Source organism: Mirounga leonina, unplaced genomic scaffold (assembly GCF_011800145.1).
Source record: "Mirounga leonina isolate KUSES-001 unplaced genomic scaffold, KU_Mleo_1.0 Mir_82, whole genome shotgun sequence".
In the NCBI taxonomy this organism is placed as follows: Eukaryota; Metazoa; Chordata; class Mammalia; order Carnivora; family Phocidae; genus Mirounga; species Mirounga leonina.
The window spans coordinates 51,859,432-51,872,049 of NW_023270825.1; the positions used below are offsets into that span (position 1 = coordinate 51,859,432).

At 36.7% G+C, this 12,618-nt stretch overlaps 1 protein-coding gene and 1 non-coding gene across 4 annotated transcripts in view; both read right to left on the reverse strand.

Moving 5' to 3' along the window:
• PRPF39 (pre-mRNA processing factor 39) overlaps positions 1 to 12,618 on the reverse strand; it is a 38,757-nt gene that overhangs the window by 2,094 nt on the left and 24,045 nt on the right. For all 3 annotated transcript variants that reach the window (XM_034993201.1, XM_034993202.1, XM_034993203.1), the window contains 6 exons: positions 7,079 to 7,244; positions 6,514 to 6,621; positions 5,183 to 5,347; positions 4,742 to 4,868; positions 3,884 to 4,152; positions 2,813 to 2,997 (listed from right to left, as the gene is read on the reverse strand). In XM_034993201.1, the coding sequence (XP_034849092.1) occupies positions 2,813 to 2,997; positions 3,884 to 4,152; positions 4,742 to 4,868; positions 5,183 to 5,347; positions 6,514 to 6,621; positions 7,079 to 7,244 (1,020 nt within the window). The remainder of the gene's footprint in view (positions 1 to 2,812; positions 2,998 to 3,883; positions 4,153 to 4,741; positions 4,869 to 5,182; positions 5,348 to 6,513; positions 6,622 to 7,078; positions 7,245 to 12,618) is intronic.
• Positions 3,701 to 3,786, reverse strand: LOC118002765. The gene has a single exon (XR_004677151.1). It is a non-coding gene; the product is annotated as a small nucleolar RNA SNORD127 (small nucleolar RNA).

Sequence of the window (12,618 nt, forward strand, 5' to 3'; positions counted from 1 at the left end):
TACACAACTAAGACAGTGACCTTGAGGGTTTCTGTCTAGTGCAGAGTGAGTCCTGACCATTCCGTGATTTATATACTTTGAGATCTAATTTAACATTGCTTATTAAAGATACTGGACACCAGTTAGGATAAAGTATATTTAAACTTTTGGCCATGTGATAAACTGAATTAAAACTTAATACAAAACTACAGGGGTGCCTGGATGGCTCAGCCAGTTAAGTGTCTGCCTTCGGCTCACCTCATGATCCCAGCATCCTGGGATTGAGCCCCGCATTGAGCTCCCTGCTCAGTGGGGAGCCTGCTTCTCCCTCTCCTTCTGCCCCCTCCCAATAGTACCCCCCCACACACTCGTGCTCTCTTCTCGCTCGCTCTGTACTCTCTCAAATAAATCTTTAAAAAAAAAACTAATTCAAATCTACAATGTGGAATTATCACTGATTAAAAAGATAATTTTTTAGGATGCGCCTGCGTGGCACAGTTGGTTAAGCATCTGATTCTTGGTTTCAGCTCAGGTCATGCTCTCTGGGTCGTGAGATCATGCCCCATGTTGGGCTCTGCACGAAGCACAGAGTCTGCTTAAGACTCTCTCTCCCTCTGCCCCTCCCCCCTGCACGTGTGTGCTCTCAAATCCTTTTTCTTAAAAAAAAAGATAATTTTTAATAAATAAAAAACTTCTAACATGATACGTGTATTTTAAGTCTCACCTGGAACTCAGAACTTCAAAAACGATGTCACCTGAAGCCAAACTGACTGTAAAATCCTAAAGATTTTGTTTTCCTTTTACCATTTTCTGAAATATTTTTTATAAAGACAAATGGCCTTATTTTTTAAAGTAATCATAAACCTGAACACAGATAATTAACATTTCTGTAGAAATGACTTTAATATACTTGACATGCATACACAACTTCCCTGGGCAGCCTGCATACATACACATCTAATGATAACAACCAGTAACTCTGATCCCAAAATGTTCAAGAAGCTATAAAATTGTTAATACCAGCAATCTCTGGTTGAGTGTTTACTCAACATCAAGCACTTTAAATGGACTAGGTTTTTTTTAAGACTTTTAACAACCTGTGGATTAGGTGATAAGAGAGATTCAGTCATAACAAGAAAATCTGAAAACTGAGGAATACACAAATGGTAAGTGACACAGCTAAGATTTAAGCATATATTTGAATTAACATCAATTGTTACTAATACATTATGCTGCTACCTAAATTTCTAAGCTCATTTATTTTTCAATCATTGTCTTTTTAAATTTCAACTACAACAATCTTAGACCTGATATACAGACCCTCTATAACTATATTTGCAAGGGCCTAACTGGCATCTTTGTGTTAAGCCTTAGATTTGTCCACATATTATTGCAAAATTCAAATACGTCATTTAATCCCAGTCAAAACTCTAATAGCGTCCTACTGTCTATTTGTGGTACTATATGTGCTCTAACCCAGCCTACTGTTCAATACACAGCACAATCAACATCACACTTCTACTACTTCAAAAGCCCTCCAATAAAGCAAATTTACTTTTAAATGAACTTTAACTTTCTTCCATTTTATCCTCTCCTTGTCAGAATCCAGGAGTATCTAAATGAAGCCCCATCTCCTCTGTGAAGGATGACAAATCCATTCTGATCCACAGAAATCAGTCGCCTTTAACAGTTTTGTGCCACCTCATATACTTACATATTTCCTCTGATCATCATACCATCCACTAGACTAAAACCTGGAATTAAATATCCCATTTCTTTTGTGCACCTTCTTCAGTACAAAATAAACAGAAGACACTAAATATACAGCACAGGTGGTTAGAAGCATAGACTTTGAAGCAAGTTCTAATCCGAGCTGCACAATGAAATAGCAGCTAACTGACCTTGGAAAAATTTCTAATCTCTTTAAGCCTCTCTTCATCTATTAAAAGAACAACAGTACCAACAACAACAAAAAAAACAGTACTTATACCTAATTCATAAAACACATTTAGCTAATTCATAAAACACATTTAATGTGTCAAGCACATATATACGATTGTATTAAAAATTAACATGTTAAAATGTTTTTTAGTTTAGCTAAAATTTTACTCAACCATCAAAAATGTATACATACATATATAAAGACACATAAATCCTCATTTTATCAACAGCTGTTTCAATAGAAATCACTTTAAATTAATTAGGGTAATTAGAAAAGGGACATGCCTACTACGTGGGATAGTTCCCTACTAGAAGCAGTTAAGACTGGAACGGCAGCAATACTCTAATCGGTACTTCTACTCTTCTATTTTGCAACTATAAATCACAAGCTTCTCCTTTTCCCAAATCCCTTAGAGTAAATCCTTCCACCACCCTCAACTTTCAGCTTCTTACAATGCATTAAATTGAGTCCATTAGGCATGCTCTGTGCAACCATATCCATTTTCTCCAATTAGAGATAAAACGGCATCCCTATTTCAGATTAAGCCCACCCCCCCCCTTTAGTGGCCTATATACTGTTTCTGTGTTTTAGGGTTCAATCCTTGACCCATTTCTTTTTTCATGGGATTGCTGTTTCCTGCCTTCTCTCATTGTTTACATTACCATGCTAAAATTCTGAAAACAATTTTGAAGTAAAGACAAACCATCTATCCTCCTGTTAAACACATACACATTCGCAAACCTAAATTTACCCTCCATATATATGAGGAAAAAGTAACCTAGGCAAACATTTTAAATTTAACAATATATGAATTTGCACTAATCATCAAACTCCCAACCAAAATTATCAATGCTCATCTACTATGCAAATAGATAATAATTAAGATCTTACTTATTAACATCTGAACCAAAATCTTCAAGAAATTCCACTTTTCTCTGAGAAAATGTAATTCTCATTTTAATAGGTAATGAACCATGTATAGCTTTGTCAAAACAATTTAGGATATTTTCTTCATTTTGTTTGAGGTCACCACTATATTCCATTTCAAGTAAATTGAGGTATAACTTTGTATTCTCCTGTGTAAAAAGCAGTATCAATTAATAATATTTCTAAGATATTTTTATTAGAACACAGATATTTAAAATGCCTTAAATTTTATGTCTAAGTTTGAAAAATATTGAGAATCGTATTAAAATGTAACTCATGTTAAATGTTTTGAGCATATTATCAAAACAGGTGACAAAACTAATTAGCACATTGAGAAGTAATGACCTAGTATCTCCCAAATTATGCCAAACTGTTAAATCCCAGTAAGTTAAAACCCTATATCCTATCTTGGGTTTAATGTGGCTTGACCAACCATGACAAATATAAAATATTAAAAAATGGTTTGTACAGTTCCCATTAATACTGTTATCATCTTAAACTGCAGCTGGAAACACACTGTTATAGACCTGTGTCTTAAACAGACCTGGTATTAGCTAAAAATCTAAAAAGTGAGAAATATCATATATACTGCCTTTTATCAACTGATAAAGTGAAATACTTTGGAAAAGGAGAATCTCACTGTTATAGTTGCTAAGACGTAGACATAAGCCATGCTTTTGTTTATAAGATATTCTCCCAAGTCCTCTACTTAGAATAATCAGTAAATCTGCTGTAAAATTTCTAAACATCAGAGAAACAGAAAGTGTCACAATGTCTGCAACAATTTTTAATCCAATAATCTTAATTTTCTCAACCTTTTAATTCCTAATAATTTGAAAATTTTTTAAAGAATGGCAACATCAGTTTAGAGGGACTGTTGTCTTCATTTAGTAATAAAATATATTACATACAGACCAAATCTTTCATCATAGTTGCCAAAATGAGAAAACAAACAATGACCACTGCTCTTCTGTTGTTTTTTTGTTTTTGTTTTTTGTTTTTTTATGAAAGATATTCTAAAATACAAATACATACTTTGTCTCTTTCGATTGCTTCCAAAAGCACCTTTCTTGATTTTGGAAGGTTTTTTTGTATTTTGAAAAGATGCCGGGCTAGTTTGATAGCATAAAACGATGATTCATTATTTGATTTGGCATTCTTAATGGCATCCTGAAGCAAATGTTCAGCTTCTTCCATATTTCCGTGCCGTCGTTCTAAACTTACTCTTCTCAAACGAACCATTGCCAATCCTAGAACACATTCTTCAAATGTTCTCAAGATATTCCTGGCTTCGTTAATATTACCTAGAAATGTTAATTAAATGTTTATGCTTTTGTTTAAACTTCTGAAATATCCTTTATGCAAGGTACTGGCAAATAACAGTACACAGGCTAAATCCGGCCCTCCACCTGTTTTTTTTTTTATTTAAAACTGAAAACAGCCATGCTCATTTGTTTATTATCTACAGATGCTTCTGGGCTATAATGGTAGAGTTGTCAGGAGAGAGACCATATGGCCTGAAAAGCCTAAAATTTTACCATCTGGCCCTTTACAGAAAAAGTTTATTGACCTCTGCTTTACACCATCCCTCAAGACTCAATTCCTAGGGGCGCTTGGGTGGCTCAGTTGGTTAAGTGACTGCCTTCGGCTCAGGTCATGGTTCCAGGGTCCTGGGATCGAGCCCTACATCGGGCTCCCTGCTTGGCGGGAAGCCTGCTTCTCCTTCTCCCACTCCCCCTGCTTGTGTTCCCTCTCTCACTGCCTCTCTCTCTCTCTGTTAAATAAATAAAAATAAATAAAATCTTTAAAAAAAAAAAAAGACTCAATTCCTAGAACTTTATCCAGAAGTACCTTAAAATCCCAAAAATACCAACTGAATTTCCTCATTCTTACCCTGCTGTTCCTCAAAAGCTGCCCAAAGCATATGCACCATGGGTTTCTTTGGGAGATGAATAGTGCAAGCTCTGCTGAAGACATGCCTCACTCCTTCAATGCTATGGTTTTCCATGTACTTGGCATACTACATACAGAAACAAAGGAAATACTGAATAATTTACAGTTGAACGAGCCATTAAATATGTGACAGAACGATAAAATTCTATTTTTAAACCCATTCAGCACCTTTATTGAACCACTAGACTAGTTTCTGTAAGGAAGGACGAAGAGAGGCAACGAGGTTGGCATATGCAGCAGTCAAATCTGGTTGCAAGCAGACCATCTCCTAATGCAACAGATATAGTTATATGAACAACATTCAACAGAAGTACAAAAAAGGTTAGTCACTAGATCAATGTTTATAATATGTTCAAGTTTCAGAGCATCTAATTTTCTTACCTTAATCCAAAACTCCTCATAGAGGGCACATGATATGACACATCTTTCAAAGAGAACCACAACTCGTTCATGAGTCCCATTTTCAATTTCAAATTCTAAGTATTCTTTCCAGTTTTTTAGTTGTGCCTTTTCCAATGGTTTCACATGAAAATAAGGTCTTTTAATCTGTAATAAAAAGTATGACAGGAAAAATAGTGTTAACAGGAATGAAAATAAACCAATACCAACACCAGAAAATACATGACTATAGTAACAATACGAATTATCTAAATTATGTATGTAATTAATGATGGTGAACCAAAAAAATTTTAATCACCGTATTTCATGATAAGAACTTTTAAAATTATATTTCTTAGACTTTACAAATTGAAGAAGCAGAATGTATCTTTCATTTATTAATTGTAATGGCACTACACAATTTTCTTTACGTTCAGTAAATTTTTTTATTGAGTATTTTAAAACTGAACAATTATACTATATAACAGAAAGCAGATCAGTAGTTGCCTAGGGCTAGGAGTGGGATGGGGGTTACTGAATGAAAAGGGACCAAGGGAACTTCCTGGGATGACAGACTAGTTCCATATCTGATTGCCATGGAGCACTGTAATGTGCAAATACATGTCAAACCTTATAGCCAGTCAACAAAAAAACCACATAGTATATGATTCCACTCAAATGAAAGGCCAGAACAAATCTATAGAAACAGAAGTAGATTAGTAGTACCTTAGGGCTGGGGGTAAGGGGTGGAGCAGACAGGTGAGGGAGTAGAGGGGTGACAGCTAAAGGATAAAGAATTTCTTTGTGAGGTTATGAAAATGTTCTAAAATGGGCCATAGTGATGGCTGTACCTATCTGTGAACACACCAACAACTACTGAATTATACACTTTAAATGGATAAACTATACGGTAAGTGAACTGTATCTCAAAAAAGCTGTTTAGAAAAACAGAAATAAAGAATTAGAATCTGTGGAGGGAAACCCTCATTTTACAAGAATTAGAATCTGTGGAGGGAAACCCTCATTTTACTACACATCTAAAATGGGTGCATTTGTTGTATGTAAAGTATGAACTCAAATAAGATGATTTAAAAAATTGAACAACTGTAATAAAATGGCTCAGATTAAATAAGTATCTTCCAACTGGAGTAAATCTGAATTCATTTTATAACATTCTAAAATTGATAATGGAAAATGATAAAACTGATCATGGGAAACTGGTAATAGTATTTAAATAAGCAAAAATAAAAAGTAGAGAGACATTACTCAAAACTGAAAAATACATTATTCCTATCTTTATATTTTGAAGCCTATTACAAAACAAAAACACTTACACCTTCTTCAAATGTCCACCTTTTACTAACTTCATGCTCATTATAATTAAACATTTCTTGATGAATTTCAATGATTCTATGTCTCATGTTTTCTATTTCCGTAATTAGCTTGGGAAGAAAAAGAAAAAAATTTAAATCACACAAGTTATATACTGAAATTTTTTAATATTATTGCTTAAATTTAGGTATTATCTATACCTACTTTATAATCTGAGAATAGTGGTAGGTTTCAAACTGTTAACAATTATATGGAAAGTACACTTAACAATTCTAAAATTTCTAACAGAACTTCCTAATAAACCACTTTCTTGTGTACGTTTAAAGGGGACTAGTAGATTACCACGTGGGCAAAATGTCCTTCTAAGCTATTTCCAGGTGTCTCATAGTAAAATAGATTCTCTACCTTAACTCTCTTTTTAAACCACACCATAGCTAAAGAAGTCCCACTTGCCTTAATTAGAAATTAATTTTATATGAGACACAAGTCATACAACACATGATGCAGTTAAGGGATATAAAGTCTAGTTTCTCATGCATTGAAGGATTTTTCAGTAAGTCTGGTTACCTTTGCTGGATCAGTAATGTCTTCAATTCCCGACGGTAGATCATCACCAGGAGGACCATCATCACCACTATGTCCGTTTACAGAAGCTAATTCCCTTCGCAGCTGAATAAACTGTTCACCAGTTAGCAGATCTCTAGGCAAGTTATTCTGTACATGTTCTTTAAATCTAAATAAGCCAATAAAAATAAATTCTCTATATATGAAGCATAATTTTAGATCCCACATTTAATTCCTACTACACAGTACTCTTTCAAAAAATTTCTGATTTAAAACACCAAACCCTTTCTATCCTTTTTTATAGTAAAAACCTACCACTTGATGAAACAGTCTACAGACATCTTCATTTCTTTTATGCCTTTGCAATGTAACAGAGAAGGCATGGATAGGCATACATTCAAATCCTAACTCTGTCCATTATTAGTTATTTGACCTCGGGGAAGTTTTTCTCTTTTTTTTTTAAGATTTATTTGAGAGAGAAAGCAAGCACGCATGGACGTGGACGAGGACTTGGACGAGTGGGGGGAGGGGCAGAGGGAGAGGGAGAAGTAGACTCCCTGCTTGAGCAGGGAGCCTGACGTGAGGCTTGATCCCAAGACCCCGGGATCATGACCTGAGCCAAAGGCAGGCTCTTAACTGAGCGGGCCACCCAAGCGTCCCAGTTTTTCCCTTCTTTAAGTCTTGGCTTTCTCATATGTAAAATGGCACAATACTATTTTGCAAAATGTATTTATTTATGCAAAATTACTTTAAAATATAAACCCTACTTAAATCATAAATGATCATTTGTAAATGATCAACAAATGTTTGCCGTTTCTTCCCCACCTCCCAGTTACTCCTGAATCTGTGTCCGTGCCAAACACACCAATGAAATTGCACTAATTAAAGTCACCAAATGCCTCTTACATGCAAAATTAAACGGACACTTGTTTCATAGTACAGGTTATACTCTAATAATGTCTTCACTACTAAAGGCCTTTAACCATGCTTTCCTTTTAGAAGGCACTGAGTTACCACTTTCTTGGTTTGCCTCCAAGTCTCTGACTGATCTTGATCTTTGAGGATTCTCCCTTCCTATTGGTCCCTGAATGTCAGGATTGCCAAGGATTCCATTTGACATTTTGTTCTCATCTATCTTCATTAACTTCCTGGCCAATCTTATTAATACAGAAATAAGCATACTATGGTGACCTGCAAAACTTTAACTCAAGCCCATACTTTTCTCCTCAATTCTAGATTAGTCTGTCCAATTGCCAAAACTCTGCACAAAGAAACAGGTTAATTTTGAGTGTTTTGAAAAAAGTCATTTCACTTTTCCACACACACTAATTTATGTGCAAATTTTCATCAAAAACACCAAGTTGAAGAGTTAAAATAGCTACACTATCTAAATTTGGAACCTTATGTACAAATCTTAAACTAATTGTGTCATCTTTATCCACCAATCAACACCCTCAGCATTTCTAATCTTGACTAATGGTACTGTCAACCACTCAGTTTCTAAATCTCTTCGACCTCACTTCACTTACATTCCACTGAGTATCAGGTCCTATTGATTCTACCTTCTAAATATGTCTTCATGTCCTTCTCATTTTTCACCTGGATAAACATATATGGCTTCTAGCCACTAGTCTCACTATTCCCATCTCAACGCTAATACTGCTATCAAAAATGTTATTAAAAAGTAAACATGAAAAACATAAACATGATCATGACTGCCTCCTGCCAAAATAACTTCTGTTCATTTACCCTGCATTCAGGATAAAATCCAATAGCCTTAAAGTCTTTCATATTCTAACCCAGACTGACCTCTTCATTCTAATTATTAGATATAGTTGTACATGTACCTTATGCTCCAGTCTTATGGATTTTCCCCAAGTTTCTTAAAACTGATTTAGGCTATTCACACCTGAATTTTTACGGATTTTAAGGCTTTCACTAATATATGTAAATAACATGGGAAACAAATCTAGATTTTACAGAATTAGTAATAAATACTGAAGCTTAACTTGATCCATTTCACCATTGGGAGAGAACAAATACAGACTGCCTTATTAAAAAAAAAAAATTAGAGGGGCGCCTGGGTGGCTCAGTCGTTAAGCATCTGCCTTCGGCTCAGGTCATGATCCCAGGGTCCTGGGATCGAGCCCCGCATCGGGCTCCCTGCTCCGCGGGAAGCCGGCTTCTCCTTCTCCCACTCCCCCTGCTTGTGTTCCCTCTCTCGCTGTGTCTCTCTCTCTGAAATAAATAAAATCTTAAAAAAAAAAAAAAAAAATTAGAAAGGAAGTAATTTTCAAAAGTATAGTAAGGAAACAAACAGATTTAGGGGAGCCTGGATGGCCTAGTCAGTTAAGCAGCTGCCTTCGGCTCAGGTCGTGATCCCAGGGTCCCAGGATCAAGCCCCACGTGGGGCTCCCTGCTCAACAGGGAGCCTGCTTCTCCCTCTCGCTCTGGAGCTCCCCCTGCTTGTGCTCTCTCTCCCTCTGTCAAATAAATCAAATCTTTAAAAAAAAAGAGAAAAAAAGAAAATGTACAGATTTAGTGTTCAGATAAATATTAAAACTCAAAATTGTTAGGCTACAAATAAAAAACTTAAAATTGATGACTAAAGAGAACAAATTTAAAATAACTGCTGTATTATATAGGAAACTGTTTCAAATGGTGATAAAATATGACTACTAAGCAGTGAATTTTCATCAGCCTTTCCAACTATAAAGCTGATTTATTCAGTAAAGAATGGCTGAGTGTCTAATATATATTGAGCCCTATTCCTATGTATTAAGGATAAAAAGAGTAAGTCTCAGACACGGACAGATGTGCAGAGCGATATACAAGAGACATAATTTCAAAGCAGTATTATTAGTGTTAAAATAAATGTAAGTAGGAGCATGTGCGTGGCACAGTAGGTTAAGCCTCCAAGCCTGGGTTTCAGCACAGGTCATGATTTCGGGATCAAGGGATGGAGCCCCAGGTCGAGACCCGTGTTGGGCTCCATGCTCAGTGTGGAGTCTACTAAAGTTTCTCTCTCCCTCTGCCCGCCCTGCCTAAAATAAATAAAATAAAAACTTTAAAAAAAGACAAACGTAGGGCGCCTGGGTGGCTCAGTTGGTTAAGCGACTGCCTTCGGCTCAGGTCATGATCCTGGAGTCCCGGGATCGAGTCCCGCATCAGGCTCCCTGCTCGGCAGGGGGTCTGCTTATCCCTCTGATCCTCCCCCCTCTCATGCTTGCTCTATCTCATTCTTTCTCTCAAATAAATAAATAAAATCTTTAAAAAAAAAAAAAAAAAAGACAAACGTAGGGGCGCCTGGGTGGCTCAGTCGGTTAAGCATCTGCCTTCAGCTCAGTTCATGATCCCAGGGTCCTGGGATCGAGCCCCGCATCGCACTCCCTGCTCAGCAGAGAGCCTGCTTCTCTCTCTCCCTGCCGGTCTGCCTACTTGTGCTATCTCTGTCAAACAAATAAAATCTTTAAAAATAAATAAATAAATAAAATTTTTTAAAAAGACAAATGTAAATAAATAGGCAGAGTGCTGGCACAAATGACAGAACAAATACTTTCTATTTTGGCAAACTAAAGTTCCACACAGGAAACATTAAGCTGTATGGTTTTGAGTAATCTGAGTTAACCAGACAAATGGGAAGTGGAAAAGGTATTACAGTCACAGAAGTACAAAACAACAGTGTCTGTTGGGAAATTATCAGTATTTAGATAGGTCTGGAGCTTAGGAACTACCAGGGATCGGGTCTGAGAAGTTAAATCAACATCACAAACTCTCATGCTAAGGAAAATTTTAAATTACATTATTTCAGTAGAGATAATGTCATCAGTATACATCTAATATACAGACCTACACAACAGAAATATTTTTTTGGGTGGGGGGTCTAATTTATTTATTTATTTTTTATTATGTTATGTTATCGCCATACATTACATCATTAGTTTTTGATGTAGTGTTCCATGACTCATTGTTTGCGTATAACACCCAGTGCTCCATGCAGTACATGCCCTCTTTAATACCCATCACCAGGCTAACCCTATTACCCAGCACTTGAACACTTTTAAGATTTATTGATTTATTTGAGCTGGAGGTGGGGGGAGCGCGCCTGTGCACAAAGTGGTGGAGGGGGAGAGAGAATCCCAAGCAGACTCACTAATGTGCACAGAGGACGACCTGGGTCTTGATCCCAGGACCCTGAGACCCCCACCAGAGCTGAAATAAAGAGTTTGACGCTCAACCGATTGAGCCACCCAGGTGCCCCTGAACACTTTTGTTTTAAACATATGCTTCCTCCTCTACACTTCTGACCAGCTTGAGAGCCAACACCATTCACACATAGCTTGTCTGAGCCTTAATTTCTACAACTTAAATGGTATATAATCTTTTACAGAGCAAGCACTAAATGACCAAGTAGGAGTGTATTAGGCAAAAGAAAACATTTCACTGGTTCTCAAAGCAGTTAGTAATGTCATAAGATTTACTTACACAAATACTACTTGTGAGTTTGCTACATACATTGATAAGGAAAGTGGTTGTCAATATATTAAAAGAAAAATAACAAATTAGGGGTGCTTGGGTGGCTCAGTCAGTTAAACATCTGCCTCTTGATTTTGGCTCAGGTCATGATCTTAGGATCATGAGATCAAGCCCTGCATCAGGCTCCACATTCAGCACAGAGTCTACTTGAGATTCTCTCTCCCCCTCTCCCTCTAATAAGTAATTTTTTTTTTTTTTTAAGATTTATTCATTTGAGAGAGAGAGCAAGAGAGCACAAGCAAGGGGAGCAGCAGAGGGAGAGGGAGAAGCAGACTCCCCACTGTGCAGGGAGACCCACATGGGGCTCGATTCCAGGGCCCTGGGATCATGACCTGAGCCGAAGGCGGACGCTTAACCATCTGAGCCACCCAGGCACCCCTCTAATAAATAAATCTTAAAAAAAAAAAAAAAAAAAAAAGGCAGATTAAAGAGCAGTATGTATAATGCAATCCACTAATGTCTATTATAAGCATATATAGAATTTTAAAACCCTACTGGGTTTTTTTTTTTTTTTTTTTTTAAAGATTGGAGAGAGAGAGTGCATGAGCAGGAATGGGGGGACAGAGGGAGGTGGGCCTCGATCCCAGGACCCTGAGATCATGACCTGAGCCAGAGGCAGACGCTTAACAAGCCATCCAGGCACCTGGGATGTTCATTTAACAACAAAAAAGATTTGGAGGAACTTTGGAGCCACACCGTCTGGGCTCCAGGCAGCTTCTAAACACTAACTAACTCTGCGACCTCATGCAAATATTTTAATCTTTCTGTGCCTCTACTTCCATAAAAGGAGGATAGTAATATCCCCATAAAGTGGGGATAGTAAGATACCTCACTGGCTTATTGTGAGGATTAACTAAGTTATAAATGCTGAAGGTTACATGCTTAAGTTATAAATAAGCATTCAGAACAGCATCTGGCATACAGCAAATGTCATGTAACAAGTGCTTCCTAGTTATATTTTATCTTTCTTATCAAAATTAAAGTTCTTATCATCACAGACTTTTATC